This window comes from Theropithecus gelada, chromosome 2 (genome assembly GCF_003255815.1).
Source record: "Theropithecus gelada isolate Dixy chromosome 2, Tgel_1.0, whole genome shotgun sequence".
Taxonomy (NCBI): domain Eukaryota; kingdom Metazoa; phylum Chordata; class Mammalia; order Primates; family Cercopithecidae; genus Theropithecus; species Theropithecus gelada.
Window position 1 is genome coordinate 143,090,017 of NC_037669.1, and position 18,302 is coordinate 143,108,318.

The 18,302-nt window shown below is 36.7% G+C and overlaps 2 protein-coding genes across 4 annotated transcripts in view; one reads left to right on the top strand and one right to left on the bottom strand.

Moving 5' to 3' along the window:
* Positions 1-18,302, top strand: part of LOC112618061 (ceruloplasmin) — a 59,694-nt gene that overhangs the window by 38,256 nt on the left and 3,136 nt on the right. The window contains exons 13-19 of one of the 2 annotated variants that reach the window (XM_025374670.1): positions 123-262; positions 1,628-1,756; positions 4,073-4,179; positions 5,177-5,393; positions 5,830-5,969; positions 7,386-7,548; positions 10,074-11,307. In XM_025374670.1, coding sequence (XP_025230455.1) covers positions 123-262; positions 1,628-1,756; positions 4,073-4,179; positions 5,177-5,393; positions 5,830-5,969; positions 7,386-7,548; positions 10,074-10,090 — 913 coding nt within the window. In that variant the 3' untranslated portion in view covers positions 10,091-11,307. Of the gene's footprint in view, positions 1-122; positions 263-1,627; positions 1,757-4,072; positions 4,180-5,176; positions 5,394-5,829; positions 5,970-7,385; positions 7,549-10,073; positions 11,308-17,790; positions 17,896-18,302 lie in introns of those variants that run through there. The other variant, XR_003118017.1, reaches the window with a different exon arrangement.
* HPS3 (HPS3, biogenesis of lysosomal organelles complex 2 subunit 1) overlaps positions 10,606-18,302 on the bottom strand; it is a 44,849-nt gene continuing 37,152 nt past the window's right edge. For both annotated transcript variants that reach the window (XM_025374684.1, XM_025374677.1), the window contains 3 exons: positions 16,595-16,801; positions 15,855-15,945; positions 10,606-11,689 (listed from right to left, as the gene is read on the bottom strand). In XM_025374684.1, the coding sequence (XP_025230469.1) occupies positions 11,562-11,689; positions 15,855-15,945; positions 16,595-16,801 (426 nt within the window). In that variant the 3' untranslated portion in view covers positions 10,606-11,561. The remainder of the gene's footprint in view (positions 11,690-15,854; positions 15,946-16,594; positions 16,802-18,302) is intronic.

An 18,302-nucleotide genomic window follows, 5' to 3' on the forward strand; every position in this document is an offset into this window, starting at 1 on the left:
AAAACTACTATAATTACTCTAATAAAAGCTATATTTTTATTCAAAATTTAAAGTTTAAAACTTAAGTTACATTTTCATTAAGACAAATATTAACCTTAGTTTTGTTTTGTTTTTTTTTAAAGTGTTTCAAATGCATTTTTAGATAAGGAAGAGTTTTACATAGGCTCGAAGTACAAGAAAGTTGTGTATCGGCAGTATACTGATAACACGTTCCGTGTTCCAGTGGAGAGAAAAGCTGAAGAAGAACATCTGGGAATTCTAGGTATGTTAATAGCTCCAGTTTATTAGGTGTGGGTTAATGATGTGATGCTACCTGCAGTAACAGTCAATTCATATCTATGGGTTTCATTTTCTTGGTTCATGTATCAAAGTTGTTCAAATAAAAATTTAAAACTTACTTATCTAATAAAATAAGACCTAAGTTTATTAAATAACATGGCATAGTAAAATATTGCTTATTTCTCTTAGAAACAATGTATTATCCTGTATACTGATAAAATTATATATATTTTGTTTTTATCGAATTGATGCCTGTAGTTTTAGTGAAGTTCCCAGAAACTATTTTCTAATGAAATTCTGTATTTTGACAGAGTCTCGCTCTGTCGCCCAAGACGGAGTGCAGTGGTGTGATCTCAGCTCACTGCAACCTGCCGCTCCTGGGCTCGAGTGAGTCTCCCACCTCAGCCTCCCAAGTAGCTGGGACTATGGGGATGAGTCAGCACGTCTGGCTAATTTTTTTATTTTTAGTCGCCATGTTGGCCACGCTGGTCTCGAACTCCAGGCCTCAAGTGATCCACCCACCTCAGCCTCCCAAAGTGCTGGGATTACAGGCATGAGGCACTACACCTGGCCCTAATGAAATTCTTAACCAAATTCTCCCCATCATCCTACTCATTTCTCACAAATTATAGCTATTTACTTTTAAAATTAAAATATAAATGATTAATTATAAGAATAAATATATAAAAGGAAATTAATTACAACAGGAAATAAAGAAAAGAAAAAATGGTACCACACACTGCACAAAGCAGAGCAAAAGCTTCCTTCAATTTTTTAGGATTCACTTTAAGACAGAATGTCTAGAACTCGAGCAACACTGGTCTTGAGACATTTCTACAAAACTATCAATTGCAGGGATCCCCACTCCTATCCCCACCCCACTGTGTTCCCATATGGTCAGCATTCCCCTGAGGCTTGGTTATCCTCAACCCCTACACTAAGACACCAAGGCAAAATGGCATTGTTCCTGGAGCACAAAAATCCTACCAGACAAGAGACAAGCTAAGATTTGATAAAGGGTAGAAATGGGAGGGGTATCCCCACACCAAGGGCTGCAAAATGACTCCTGGCCAGATATCCAACCCACCATGATTAGACCAGTACTCTGTAAAGGACTTTCAGGCCAAACCTCCCCTAGAACTCTTAAGAGATAAACAAATGGTCTCCATCTTTATTTCCAGTGTGTTGATTCCAAATTCCCTGGGATGCAGTATAAATCCAAGAGTATTACAGCACAAACCCATGGGGAGAGAAACAAGTTATCTTTGCTGATCTTTGCTTTTATTACTAAGTTAGACCTTCTGCTTGGACAGATATACAAGCCACTTTTCCTTTTCACTTTTGCCAGGTCCACAACTTCATGCAGATGTTGGAGACAAAGTCAAAATTATCTTTAAAAACATGGCCACAAGGCCCTACTCAATACATGCCCATGGGGTACAAACAGAGAGTTCTACAGTTATTCCAACATTACCAGGTACTCATGGTGCAGAGTTGGTGGGGGGGAGGCATTTTAACAGGGGTATACAGCCTTTCCACAAATGACTTTCATCATAGAGAGTCTGGACCAAGAAAGTGAAAAGGGAGGTAGTTGTGAAGAGGGGATGCAAGGAGGTATCTGTGTGTATGCAAGTACATGCACATGTTCATACTAAAAAAAAAGTCCACAGGAGAGCTTAAGAGAAAAACCCGAATGTAGTGGACATCTATGAATCCTCAAGGGTGAATCAGAGATGCTGTCTCCTCGCTCAGCTAGAACACAGCTCAAAGGACATCTACCACACCGCATGTGGCTGGGTGTTCCCACGCCTGCCTCCAGCACATGTGGTTCTAAGGGCCAGAGGCTGCCACTTGGAACTCTAAATTCCCCCTATCTAGTCCAGTATCTGGCATGTATTAGGGGATCATCAAATGTTTCTTTAATAAACACAGAGTAAAATCTTAAACAGATTATATACATAGGTGAGCATTTTCTTTAACAAGAACCATATTTTTCTTCTATTAGTTATAAAGTTGGCTTCCAGGAAAAGACTATTTCTCAATAACTTACCAGGGAGTAGCAAGGGTGCTCTTTTAGGTAGGGTGGTCAGGAGGGCTTCCTTGAGGAGGTGGCATTGTTGAAAACACCTAAAGATTGAGAAGTAATGAAATTCAGGTAATTGTGCACAAAGAGATTCTAGGCCCTGAAGATAGGAGCATGCCTGGTGTGTTTGAGCAGCAGTAAGGCAACCAGAGGATAGAGAAGAGCACACAAGGGACAGAATGCTAGAGATGAGATCCAGGGAGAGCTGGAACCAGATGGAGTAGGGAGGACCTCAGACTCGAGATTTAAGACTGATGTTCTGATGGATACTTTTTAAGGGGCTGTTCTGGCTGATGTGTGGTTAAGTGACCATAAGGGGGCAAGGACAGAATCTGGGGTCAGTTAAGGACCATTGCAATAATCTGGGTAAAATCATCATCATCATCATTGAGATTTGGAACATGGTGGAAGCAGCTGAAGTGGTGAGATGTTATCATATTCTGGTTCTATTTTAAAGGAGGTGCTAAAAGGACCTGCTGGAAAATGGGCACTAGGGAGTGTTAGGGAAGAGAGGAGTCAAGCATGATCCCAAAGTTTTGGGCATTGACCACTGGTAGAAGAACAGGTTGTAAAGGGGTGTGGAAGAGAGAAGGGAATGTTATTTTGCAGCATGTGAGAATAAGTAAAAGCAGAGATGGCAAGACAGTAATATGTGCAGGTGGTGAATCAATACTTTATATTCTAGTGAAATTTGCTGCTTAGAAAAAGGGTGAGGACGTAGGAACAGCTCCGATTGAGGCTTGAAGAAAAAGTAAGATGTCTACCATATCACTTGAGACCATCTCTGTCATCTTGCTTGATTCTCTTGTGAATGTCTGTCAGACTCTGGCAGGTTAGTGTGATAGCATGAAGATATAATGGTGTGGTCTAAATAAATGGGATGGAAAATGAGTATGGCTGGGATTGGTGAGTGGGCATGGCCAAAAGCCGAGGTCTGTGAGCAGTTGCACAGGAAGCCCTGAAGTGACTGGAAATGCAGATCAGACTGGAGAAAAGCCCAGAGCACATGGGAAGAGGGTAAGAGCCTTGGCAAAGTAGGAGGGTGAAGCAACTAGTCGTCTTCAAAGTGCCAAGGCCCAGGGTGTGGTTATGTCCTGTATGTGGGAGTAGTGACAAAACAGCCCATGGTGTGATCGAATTAGAGGGACCGGAGGCAAGGTAAACAAAACTGTGGCAAGTCGGTGACTCATGAGATCAAGAGGTCTAATGGCTCCTCGCCAGGAATCATAAGCTCACTAAGGATGATCATGAGAGAGGACAAGGAAAGGAAGACCATGCTGAAGCTGAGGGAATTACACAACATAGTCCAGATACACACATGCAGAGAAGATTACGGGAAAGGTGCCAGCCACTGGGGAAAAATTACTTGGTATCTGAAGAGAAAAAAGTATGTTAGGAAAACATACTTCAAGCTAAGAAGAGATTGGTTGCAAACTTTTTTCAAATTGTAATATTGGAAGTGCACCTCCTAGCTTTGTGGTATGGCAAGTGGGTTATAGCTAATTTATAATTAACCCAAAAAATGACAAAATGTTGTCTTAGTTTGTCTTAAAACTAAATTCCTGAAAAGAATCTTGAGTACCACAATTTTTAAAAACTAATTACACTGACATTTCCAGTTCCTGGGTCCTAGTTATCCAGGCTGTGTGCGTGTGTGTGTGTGTAATATAAACCAAAACAACCAGATCCATTAACACTTGATGAATTTAGGTGAAACTCTCACTTACGTATGGAAAATCCCAGAAAGATCTGGAGCTGGAACAGAGGATTCTGCTTGTATTCCATGGGCTTACTATTCAACTGTGGATCAAGTTAAGGTAAAATGTAAATCATCTGTTTTGTGACACTTCCCAAAATAGACACACAATTGAAGGAAGATGAGGTTAGCATTTTCCTGTGGTCCAATTATATGTTAAAATCCTAGGAAAATAAGCTGTTTTGCAATCTACTTTAGCAAATATGCTGCTACCTATGACACACAAGACAAAAATCTAACATTTCCTAATATGATACAGCTCAAAGGCCTTTCAAGATCATATTCGGGAAGTTTCGATATTGTCTTGTGGGTCACAGGTAACCACTGAAAAATTGACAAAGGATGGCAGTATATTTGCATTTCAGATCATTCATTCTGGTGGATGAAGGAAGGCTTGGAGAAGGAAGAGACGGGAGGTTGGGAGGCCGTTGTAATACATGAGGCAAATTTCAAGGACCTCTACTGTGAGGAGGGAGAAAAGAAACGGAGTGAGTTATAGATAGGTGGGTGAAGTGCCTGAATGAGCCAGGGGGAAGTAGCTCCTTGATAATTCAGAGTTCTGGCTCAAACAAATGAGTAAATCTGGTATTTGTGGTGCTATTTATTATTATTAATAAATAAATCTGGTATTTGTGGTGCTATTTATTATTATTATTAATAAATATATATTTATTATTATACATTTCATTCATCTATGAATTTTTTAGAGACTGCCATAGTGCTTGGCTCATACTCAAGAGTTCATGAGTTTACAGAACAAACCAACACTGTTCATTTGGGATTCTTTTAAAATCACTGCTCATTAGCTGAGTTAATTTTTGCCTCTGCAGACATTCTGTTACGTCAGCATCACCACATGACCTACCTACTACTCACCATGGTTCCAATTTAACTACTTCAAGTAAAAAGTTACTAAATTGGCAGTACCACATTGGGCAAAGTCTACTTCAATCAGTCTCTCCAAAATTCCTGAGGCCGTGGAGTTCTCAGGAATCCTGTAGTTCTCTGAAATCCTGACCTACATCACAAGGGTTACTGAAGATTTTCCTTGTTTCCAGGATCTCTACAGTGGATTAATTGGCCCCCTGATTGTCTGTCGAAGACATTACTTGAAAGTATTCAATCCCAGAAAGAAACTGGAATTTGCCCTTCTATTTCTAGTTTTTGATGAGAATGAATCTTGGTACTTAGATGACAACATCAAAACATACTCTGATCACCCCGAAAAAGTAAACAAAGATGATGAGGAATTCATAGAAAGCAATAAAATGCATGGTATGTTACATTATTCTAAAAGAATTTTTCTACTTTTTTATCATTTTCTCTTTCAAATAAAATTATTTGGAGACTATTCATTTGTTTTGTCTTAAAATGAACCACTTCTGCCTCACTTTGTATGTGAGGTAGAATTCTGTTCAAAACAAAGAGCGGATTATGCTCAAAATAATTTGCTAATTTATTTTCCGATTCCAAAATCTCATTTCCTTTGAAATAATCCACAATTAAGATTAAGACTTTTGGTGCAAAGTGCTTAGAAAAGCAGTGTATGATATTATTCACTTTAAAGTATCGATTTCCCTCATTTGTAGTAAAATAAGTCCTATTACATCAAAAAGATTCTTTACATTAACCTAATAATCATATTTTCTTTGAAATAGCCATTGGTTTAAAATATCCTGAAAAGTAACATAAAACCATATGCTTTCCCTAGCTATTAATGGAAGAATGTTTGGAAACCTACAAGGCCTCACAATGCACGTGGGAGATGAAGTCAACTGGTATCTGATGGGAATGGGCAATGAAATAGACTTACACACTGTACATTTTCATGGCCATAGTTTCCAATACAAGGTAAGAGCTATCCACGGCAATTACTTTTGCTGTTTGAAAATGTTTTAATACAAGTGAAGAAAACATTTCCTCAGAGAGACTTATGAAAAATTAAAAGCTGCAAAGAGTATAGCTGGTGCTTCATATCCGTGGATTCCCCATCCAGGATTCAATCATGGATTGAAAATATTTAGGAAAAAATAATTCTGCAAAGTTCCAAAAAGCAAAACTTGAATTTGCTGCACTGAGTACTATGTTGAATCCATGGAAATGAAATGATTTGTAGGCATTGTATTAGGTATTATAATAATCTAGAGATGATTTAAAGTATATGGAAGGATGTGCGTAAGTTATATGGAAAATGCCATTTGATATAAGGGATTTGAGCATCCATGGACTTTGGTAAGGGGGCATTCCTGAAACCAATCCTCCACGGATACTGAGGGATGACTATATAAGGCACAGCAATTTCAACGGACACACCAGCCTTTGTTACACCTTGAGCTCTTCCTGGGATTTGGATTTTTAACTGAATTTTCTGCTCACAGATTCCTGATTAAGGCAACTGAGTGGAATTGCTAACAAAGAGGGTAGGAATGTTCACATAATGATGGATGAGAGTAGAGACCACAAGACTTTATTATAACCCTTTCCCTGCCTGTTCTAAGTTCTGTATCTTAAATGGTTCGAGGTGAGCAAGATTAGTTAGGTGACAAGCAACTTGGTCTGTACATCTCAGTCTTACTTCTGTTCTTTCTCAGTACTGATTTCAGTAGAAGCCAGTGGCCCTCCTGGAAATGCTTTTTCCTTATGCTTTGGGCTAATTTAGAAAATGCAGAAGTTATCAAAAAGCATACTGCAGAAAGCCTGTTTTGTTATCTGCATTTTGTTTTACATAGATACATTGTATTCTTAGTGGGCTTTCAATTCTATCCTTGTAGAAATAGACTATTAGCACCCAACTATTGTTTCCAGTTGAGACTCCCTGAAGTGCCTCTGGTTTTTGTCTTTTTCATCAGCCTCCTTTTCTGCTTCCTTTATTATTTACCTTGACTTAAAGCTTCACAGACAAGCTAGGATAGATTCGGCAAAAGTGAGGCTAGGGCTGAAATGGGGCCACAGCTGAGCTCCTTTTGTGTAGCTTAAGTGCTATGACAAACAGGCAAACCAGAATCAAGGTATAGGAGGTTTGTGGGTAGTCCTGATTGATGAATTCATTCTCATCACATCTTCACACCCACTTGATATGGATATCAAAGATTTAGTAGGAAGATAAAGACCACATTTTACCGTTTGTATTAAACACAGAAACGAGTTCAATTTTTAAAAAACAGATTTATCCATTTTTTTCAATATCCTTGAGCTGACCATTAACAAATGACATGAGTGAACTCTCATATACAATATTATACATTATTTGTCATTTTTCTAATTAAGCACAGGGGCGTTTATAGTTCTGATGTCTTTGACATTTTCCCTGGAACATACCAAACCCTAGAAATGTTTCCAAGAGCACCTGGAATCTGGTTACTCCACTGCCATGTGACCGACCACATTCATGCTGGAATGGAAACCACTTACACAGTTCTACAAAATGAAGGTGAATATCCAGGTAGTAATTCTAGAAGCCATATATAAAAGATATAATTAAAGGAACTACTTTCCTAAATAATTCCCCCAATATGAAGCATCAATATGAAGCATTTGTGAATCTGCTGCCCTGATTTCTTCCTTCTCTACCTCCAAATAGGTTTTTTTCCTGCTAAATGGTGAGGGATACTGCTCATTTCCTGACAGCCAGTGCTTGTAACAGCACCAGTCATTTCTAAGTTAATACAAATGTGTAATTATACCTAAAGCTGATATAAGGGAGCAGTCATGTTGTTTACCAAGAAACAAACCACTATTTACATAAGACACATTTAAAATCTAATTTCTTTCTTAATAAAAAACAATTTTTTTTTCTAGGTGGCACCTCCATGTAAAAGAAGCCCAAGACAATCCCAAATAATATAATTTCAAATAGGCAGTGTCTTTCTGTGCTTCCAAGGGAAAGGAGGAACCTTACTGATTATTGTTTGTGAAAGATCCAGGGAAGAAACAAAATTTACATGCACTGCTCCCCAACCCCTGCAATAACCCTCCCCATGTGTAGGTACACACACACTCACACACACACACACACACACACAAACTTAAAATGGAGAAAAATGAACAGTTTTTTTTTGTAGGATTCCTGCACTGTGGCTGCAGGTTTTGGTCTTTCCTGGGTCTTTCGAGTTGAAGATTGTTGTAATTGGAAACGGTCAACCCAAAAGGAGGAAATTATGTAAAGAAAACCAATCTATATCTTTCCTCCCTAAAATGGGGAAAAAAGGGAACATACAAATGAAGAAAATATAAATGTAAATATATTTCAAGATTTAAAAAGCTCTGAAAGGTTAACCTTTAGTGTAAATGAAAAGTTTTATTTCTACTCCTGGGTCTTATACTAACAACTTATATCATTATTTACATTAATGCCCTTTTTATTAGAGCAGTCACTGATAGCACTAGAATATCAAAGACTCTAACAGACAAGCCACTAAATTTAATGCCAATAACTTGAACAAGGTGAAGAGAGCCAAATATGATGACAAAGAAAACTTTAGTCTTTAAATAACACTAGTAAACCATGTGGTTACATGTGGTTGCATGTAAACCACACAAAAGGATGGTCTTGCTCAGAAAAATAATGGTGAGTAAGTAACATGGAGGCATTTGGGGAACTCATGTGTGCAAATGCCTGGCATGCAGAGTATGGTACTACAGGGTAACCCTACGTACACAGCCACAGAGAAGATTCCTCCTGTGTAACAACCGTGAAAGAAGAGGGAGATTACTGCTTGGTTACGAAAGTCGAGATAAAGCTATAGGACAAATTACAGAACAAATAGCAAATATGAAGGAAAAATCAACACTGGATAAAGAATTAAAGAGAAATTTGACTTTTGCAAAGAGAAAAAGTATTGCATGAGACTGAAAGAAGCAGACTGAATAAAAAAAGATAGTTTGAACTATCTTTGGACCATAAAATCAGTAGCTAAGTTTATCAGTCTGAATCATCTTTAAATAAGTCCAATAAAGCTTTGAGCAAGTTTACATTAATTATGAGTCTTAGAAAAGTCTGCGTAGCTTTAAATTTCTTATAGGCAGGGACTATGTATTCTTTATTTCTAGCTAAGTACCCAAATCCAATACAATAGTTTGCTTATTGAATATATAACAATATATTAATTCAATGAAGAGAAACTTTTAAAACTTTTTTTTTTTGACATAATTTCAGATTCCCATATACCTTTCACCCAGATTCCCTGAATGTTAACGATTTGTGTGGCCACATTGGCTTTCTCATTCTTTTTCCTGTCTCCCTCTCATGCTCACCCTCTGTATGTACACACACAGATGTGTATAGATACATACACCTATCTTTCCTAAAAACAAGAATATTCTTGTACATGACCACAATACAATGATCAAAATCAGAAAAGTAACAATGATTTAAAAACTAGAGATCTTCTTCCAACGTCACTAATAATCCTACTCATATTCTTTATAGAAAAAGAAAATCCCGGATCATGTACTGCACTGTTGGCATGTCTTTTAAGTCTCCCTTACTCTGAATATTTTTTTAATACAGGGCAGCAACTTTGTAGAATGTCCTTCAATTTGAGTTTATCTAATGTTTCCTCATGATTAGATTTAGGTTATGTACTTTTGGCAAGACTATCATGGCATGATGTTGTGTTTTTCCTAGTACACCATATCAGGAGGTACAAGATATTGATCGGTTCCATTACTCGTTAACTTCAAGCTTTGGTTAAGATGGTGTCTGCCAGGTGTCTCCATTGTAAAGTTATTCATTTTCCCTCTACAATTAATAAAGATCTTGTAGGGAGGAAAGTAATCTTTCTTTAAATAAAGCAGCAATAGAATGAGAGTTTAAACATATGAAAAATAGAAAAATACAAATGAGTCAGGAATAAAGTAACATTAAAAAATTAGAATACATTTAAAGAACCATCTACTAATTTTTTAACCATATTATTATTTTTAATAATGGTCTTAAAATTTCTTTTTCTATAGACACCAAGTCTGGCTGACTGAAATAAATTGGTGATAAGTGGAAAAAAGAGAAAAACCAATGATTCATAACAATGTATGTGAAAGTGTAAAATAGAATGTTACTTTAGAATGACTATAAACATTAAAAGAGACTGAAAACATACAACTTTGTGCATTTGTGGGGGAAAACTATTAATTTTTTGCAAATGGAAAGATCAACAGACTATATAATGATACATGACTGACACTTGTACATTAGGTAATAAAATGGATTCATATAGTCTAATCATATCACCACTATTAGGGTTGTATAAAACTGCATTTAAAAAAAGATCTATGACCAGATATTCTCCTGGGTGCTCCTCAAAGGAACACTATTAAGGTTCATTGAAATGTTTTCAATCATTGCCTTCCCATTGATCCTTCTAACATGCCATTGACATGACACCTAATACTCAGAGGGAATGGGCAAGGTATGAGAGAAAGAAATAAAAATAAAATAAATAAAATAGAATGACGCAAATCTGAGTTTTGTGAACCCTTGAAGAGATGGTCTAAAGGATGTTATCTGGAATGTCCAACTCTGAAAAGCAGAGTTGAGAGACAATTCTATAGATCAAATCCTGGTAAGGATAAACATTGCCATTAGAAGAAAAGCTTCAAAATACACCTGTGGCAGATGTCACGGGAGTAGAATTTCTGCCCAGCCTTAACTGCATTCAGAGGATAATATCAATGAACTAAACTTGAACTAAAAATATTTTAAACAAGAAATTATAAATAAAGACACATGGTTGTGAATACAATGATATATTTCTTTATTTTCACATACACTCTAGCTAAAACAGCAAGAGTACACATCAACAAAAAATGGAAACAAGGCTTTGGCTGAAAAAAAACATGCATTTGACAAATAATGTTAATAGCTAGACAAGAAGAAAGTTAGCTCTGTAAACTTCTTCATTTGATTCAGAGAAACAGAGCATGAGTTTTCTTAAAGTAACAAGAAAAGGAACAAAAAAAATGGGGTTTGAAATTTTTTACCATGGCAAAACATTAACATCTTTCTCAAAAACATAGAGAAATCTGGAAAAATCAAGAAGATAAAATTCTGGACCAGTTAGTGACATTCTTTCAAGCATACTTGCAAAATGTTTCCTTAAAGTGTTCTTGGGATGAAAATGATTGTCATGTCTCCAACAGCAGCGAACTGATGTTGTTCCTTGGAATAAAAGTCAATCCCCACCTTAAAAAATATATGGCTTCTCCGAGGAATTCTTATGTCTTAAACACTTTTTACATTCTAGACAATTAAATTGATTGAGGTCATAAGTTAAGAAATGAATAGTTACCACTACATGGTAAGGTAAGCAGCCTGAAAACATCTGCATCATAAATGTGTGTGTGTGTGATATATATAAAGTCAAAAACTCCTCTACTTGTACTTTGGCATTCAATTTTTAGAAATTCAGTCTCAAATGCCATTATGGTATTTTTCAAATGATACCTTTAAGTCAATGATTTCTTTCGACTGCAATAGAGAAGATATGGCAAGAAAAATGCTGCAGTACCATCTTCTGGGAGAACATTCATGAAATCCTTCAGTTCTAGTTCCACAGCAACAATTGACAATGTTTCTGTTTGTAGAAAAGAATATCTGAATTAGAACGGAAACTCTGTCTTTCATTCAATCTATTCTTACTTAACCAACCAATTAGAAGCCAGTTCAGGCTGGGCGTGGTGGCTCATGCCTGTAATCCCAGCATGGGAGGCCGAGGTGGGCGGATCATGAGGTCATGAGTTCGAGACCAGCCTGGCCAACATGGTGAAACCCTGTCTCTACTAAAAATACAAAAAAATTAGCCAGGCATGGTGGCACACACCTGTAATCCCAGCTACTGAGGAGGCTGAGGCAGGAGAACCGCTTGAACCCATGAGGCAGAAGTTGCAGTGAGCTGAGGTCACGCCACTGCACTCCAGCCTGGGTGACAGAGTAAGACTACATCTCAGGGAGAAAAAAAAAAAATAGAAGCTAGTTCAGGTAACAAAAGGTTATAACTTCAAAGAAAAAAATCAATCTCTTAAATCCATGGGCTTCTTTATGGTTGTAACTTATTTTTCCTCATAAAATAAACTTCGAAGGATTCTAATATCAGCCACATGAAATTTGGATTTATTATTTCATTGCTGAATTACTATATTATTTTGCAATTGATTTCTACTGTCCTCTAAAGAAAAGTACAATCATTTAAATACTTTTTTTTAATGCTAAGGCTATACTAAAGCTAATTTATAAAGATTGTTTGATAGGATAAGAAACACCAATGTTTTCCCAAATTAGTTCCTATTGTAACATTTCATGTTGTTAATAAGCACAAATCTGTTTTCACAACCATTTACTTCTTTTCCCCCCAAACTGCAACAGTGTTCTAATGAACATTTTTTTTTTTTTTTTTTTTTTTTTGAGACGGAGTCTCGCTCTGTCACCAGGCTGCAGTGCAGTGGCGCGCTCAGCTCACTGCAACCTCTGGCTCCTGGGTCCAAGAGATTCTCCTGCCTCAGCCTCCCGAGTAGCTGGGACTAAAGGTGTGCACCACCACGCCCGGTTAATTTTTGTATTTTTAGTAGAGACGGGGTTTCACCATGTTGGCCAGGATGCTCTCAGTCTCTTGACCTCATGATCTGCCCACCTTGGCCTCCCAAAGTGCTGGGATTACAGGCATAAGTCACTTTGCCCAGCCCCAATGAACATTTTTAATATTAAGGAATGTAACATACATTAAAAAAAATGCAACTTTATGATTCTCCTGCTTCTTAATAGATACATGCTGCCCTCTCCTGGAATAGAAGGGTGAAAGTTATGAACAATGTTCCCAATAAACATCTACTTGGTCTTACATCTTCTATCCACATGTCAGTGCCATTCCCCGTGTGATCGTTGCATGCCTGTCACTTCCTCTATTTGCAGAGTAAGTGAAATATAAGATCCATTCCAAAGTCATCTGTCCAATATGCAGCCAGCTAAATTTTTCTTTACACAAAAGAATGAACTGCCTTTGTTGCTAAATAGTTAATGAATAAAGCAGCAATGGTTTATAGAAAAGACTCCTAGTTCTGGAATCCAGAGAGACTTGGGAAGAGATCCAGACTCTTCCACCTACTCACTGAGTGGCTTTAAGAAAGTCACTTCATCTCCCAAGTCCTAGGTTCCTCATTTATAATGTAGTTGTACTGTCTGCTAGCTTCCACAGTTCCTGTGAAAATTCAGCTAAAATACAATGATGCACATCTGACATAAAATCAAACCTTAATAAACAGCAACTACTAACTAGCTTGCAAAATATATGTGAAAAATATGAATTATTGATGTTTTCCTATCAAAGCAGTTTACTTACCTAAATGTGGAACCTGTAAGTAGTATCTCAGAAACAAAAAAATTAAGTTGGAGAGCTAGTGTGGAGTTGCTACAGAGTCAACAAAAATATCACCACTTCCCAATTCTCCTCTTCTCCCAAATAAGGAGGGGATAATACAGGTTATCACTCCAAGAACAAGGTCAATATCTTAAATTCATAGAGTACTTTAAAAATTAATAAAATACTTTCATATATAACTTCTCTTTAATTCCTTCTAGAATCTTTTGAGGTTTTTATTTATTTAATCCAAGCCCCATCCCAAACAGGGTAAACTAATGGGTATTATCCCTGATTTAGAGTTGGGAAAATTGAGGTTAAGAGAAGGTTAAAATTACTTGCTCTACTCCACTCACCAGCTACCTAAATCTACAAGTTACATATAAATGATCTATCTAAATGTAAACATGTGCCCTTAAAATCTTTCTCCAGCATGTCTAGAAAATATTTGTCAAAGGTTAAAAATAGTTATTTCTGGATGGTGGATTTTAAATTATTTTTAAATTTAATGTTTGTAATTTACTACAGTAACAGAATTTTAAAAAACAAACATGGCTCATTACAAAAACAGTACTGAATATTTCCTTAAAACAAACAACCAATCCACTAACCCCTGTTTTAATGGTTCTGCATTAGTGTGGTAGCTGTCAGCCAGGAAAATTTTGCCCCACAGGGGGCATCTGGCAACATCTGGAGACATTTTTGCTTGTTATAACTGGGGCAGTAGTATTGACATCTAATAAGTAGAGACCAGGGATACTGGTTAATATCTTAAAATGCACAGGGGAAACCCCCATGCACACGGACAATTATCTCGTCCAAAATGTCAACAGTGCCAAGGTTGAGAAATGCTGTATTACAGAGATAAGAAATCCAAACTCCTAAGCATGTAAGTCCCTGAGCTCCATCTCCAACCTCACCCTCTTGCAATTTTGCCTAACATTTAACTTTTGATTCAGTCCTGAACTTCTCATTTAGTCTCACGACGCTAGAAAACTGGCTTGCTCTAGGACACTTCTAAGTAGCACACCTAGAACTCAGTTCCAATTCTCCAGATCCCAATACAGGGCTATTCTCAGTGTACAAGTGTTAAGAAAATGCCCTTCTGTGAAACAAACGTAAAGTTCTTTAGTTGTCTCCGTTTCTAATCAATGAACAGTTACAGAATGCTTCCTATACGAGAGGCATATTGCTGGTGAGGAAAGTATAACCATGAAAAATGAATAAAACACTATGCCAGCTCTTGAGGTATTACAGTCTAATAAAGGTAAATCACACATGGCACTTAGTCTCATTAGCAATACACACACACACACACACGTATGCACACAAATGTATTCTGAAGACAGAGAAAAATGCAACATTTGGAGGAATGATTATGGGTGAGTTGGGGTGGAGTGTGTGGATGTGGATCAGAAAAGGATGAAGAGTCTTCTGATTAAGATAATGATGATGCTGAGATGTAAAGATGTGGGATGTCTGCACTGGAAAGTGCTCCACCAACACAAACAGTCAGTGATAAATTATGTAAAGGGTATGCAAGTAGGGCAAAGCAATCAGACACCTGACACTTCCACCTTCTGAAAACCTAAAGCAATCAGGGAGATGGGTAGGACTGAGAATAAAGTCACCCCTTTCCCTTCCCAATCACAAGCATACAGCTTTAATTAAAGGGGGATCTTCAGAAAAATAATCTCCAATGGCCACTGCCTCGGCCTTACATTTTAAAAATCAACTGTCTTGGCTAGAAAACACAATTTCAACACTGTCAATTTCTAATATTTTATGTGCTCTGCAATCGATACACCCATACCCTTTGTCATCAGGAAAGCAAATAACTAATTATATTAATGCACAGCAGTATAGAAGCGGATTAGGTATCTATCAAGATTTATGATTACGAATTATGAAAATTCCAATAACTACTATGCTGTAAAATACTGTACAATCTAGATACTCAACTTTTAAATCCTTGAGGTTGTTATTCATGAATACTTGCTTATAATTATGTTTAACAGTTATGATCTTAATTTCCTACATGAAGTAAATTAAGTACTCTGATCATTGATAAAAGATGTAATTGCCTTAATGACTACTCACATTTTAAAACATTGATGCTGTCATTTTCTATGACTGTGATAATTTGTTAAGTGTTTGAAAGGATTAAGTTAAAAGAACACAGTTCTGTGACTAGGAGATAAATGAATATCAAATGTCAAAGGGAGGGTATGTGAATGCTGAAAACAAGCTCCCCAGACGGTTCTGAAAGGCCCTCAGTCTCACTTGAGAATCACATGAAAATACTTGAGAAAGACGGCTTCACCAAATTTAAAACTGAGACTCTTTAAGTTTATAATTAAGCAAAAAAAAAAAAAAAAAATCATTTTACCTTTTAATGATGACAGGTAGAGCTGATACTTCTCTCCACCACATTTTATTCTCCGACAAAGTTCAGGTAGCAGTTTTTTCCACCACAGAGTCTATCTTAGGAAAAAATGAATAAATTTTAGTTTGATGCATTTTATTCTCAGATTTCAAACAAGAATAAGAAGATTGTGCAGGAAAGCACAGGGCAAAAATACATCATTTTGTCTAAGGCAACTAACTTTGTTATAACAGAAGTTATATCAGCAGCCAGTCTTTTGCCTTAACTATAACATAAAAGTCAGGTTTGTAACTTGAAAACTCAGTAATACATATGTTGTACATATGTACATGGCTATTTTCAAGAAGTAACACACATATCCCATTATCATCTCTTATGTGGCAAGAAGGAAGGAATGAAGAAAAAAAAGAACTAAGGTCCAAAATTATTCTAATTTCTAAACTAAAAACCGTATGGCAGAGAAAATATTTTCCCATCATACACTGTTCCCAAATCTTCAGGTAATCAACTATTTCATCTTCAAACAAAAGATTTTTAATGATGATAATATACCATCTCACATATTTAACAGCATTTAATAGTACTCAAAACACATAACATTATTTAACATATATGCTCACTGGACCCACACAGCCCTGAGGTTGGATTAGCATAAATTGTCCCCATTTTGCAGGAAAGGAAATGAGGTTATCAAATCTGATTATCACTGATCAAGCCTAAAAACATAATCTGAAAAAGCATACCCGGTTCTCTTCTTTCAGTTCATGATTAGCATATGGAATGACTGCCTCTGGGCATCTCTCTAACAGTATGTCTATGCACTGTTCATACTCTTTCAAGCGTGTACGACACAGAACATGGACACTAAGGCCGGCAATAGTGTCTTCTGAAAGCGGCTCCAAGAACGGAATAATGGAAGCTATGTCAAATGAAGGACCACATATAAGAGACTATGAACAGAAAAGTGAAATGTTATGAAATGAGGCACCTCAAAAACTAAAACACAACATACAGAATTTAGTTTCTTAAGACTAAACACTCACTTGCCAAAAGTAAAATAGAAAGAATGCCATATTAGAGTACATGCATGTGGTCCTTATTTACTAAATCTAAGTAAAGTATAATCTTGAAACTACCTCTAGTTTAAAGATCTGTTTAATAGAAAGCAATCATTGTTAAATAACATTATTTTATTTGCTTTGTGTGGACTGCAAATTAAAACCAATGGACATTCTTCAGGACTCTATCCTAAGGGAATAATCAACATTGTGGTTAAAGATCCATGTCCAACGATGTTCACCGCAAGAGTATTCACAACATTGAAAATTTGTAAATAATCTACATGTTTAACAACAAAGGATAAGTAAACACATATGGCACACTCAGATAATGGAACATTACACAGCCATCAAAACTATGTTTTCAAAGGCTAGTTAATAAAAAAATGCTTATGATAAAATGAGTAAAAAAATTTCAAAATGAAATTATATTCTGAACATGATCAGTTTTATAAAATCTACATAGGTAAATGCACATACAGAAATACTGTCGGAAGAGCATGGCAATTTGAAACAGCACACAGGATGGGACAACAAAGCCTACTCTTTATTTTCTTTACATCCCTGCCTGCCATTTTCCAAATTTTCTATAATAAGTATGTGCTACATACATATGCAAAAATACAATTTAACACTTAATAAGACTAAAGTGATTGTTTAGAACTAATCATTGTTATCAATACCACTTTGTCACAAGATGAATAACAGCGGGCTGTATTATCTCAGAATTTACAACTTTACCAACATTTACTTTAAGCAATTAAACTATATATACTACTTTTGATTCTACCACCAAAATAATCTCCATTTTTCCTTTCTCCAGGATAAAGATGAGATGGTCATATCCTAATTTTCTTGTCCCTGCCTCCTTTTTGCTACAGCATCTTCTGAGGCTCACAGGAGAATATGGAATGTGATCTATCCAATCACAGTCAGTGTGATGATTTTATTCCAAATATCTACCAAGGAATGACCAGGAGAATAAGGTCGGTCCCTTTTCTTCCTGCAAGTTTAATAAATTATTCATGTGAATAATTTCCTGACAATCAGATGGCAGAGATGAAATAAGGTTGATAATCTCTCACTCAAAGGGTCTCCCAACATGGAAGAAAAGAGATTATCTCTCTATTTAACTCTTGACTAATCCAGATAATGGGGAAGGGAGTGGGGGCAGTACGAAGGAGCAAGGCATGTGTACCAAATTATGACTAAAATAAAACTAGTCATAACTTCAACTACCCATGAACTTTTACTTGGTTTTATCCATGTAATCAGGAAGTTTGAAAATAAGGCCAGGTGCAGTGGCTCACACCTGTAATCCCAGAACTTTGGGAAGCCGAGATGGAAGGATCGCTTGAGCCCAGGAGTTCGAGGTTACAGTGAGCCACGACTG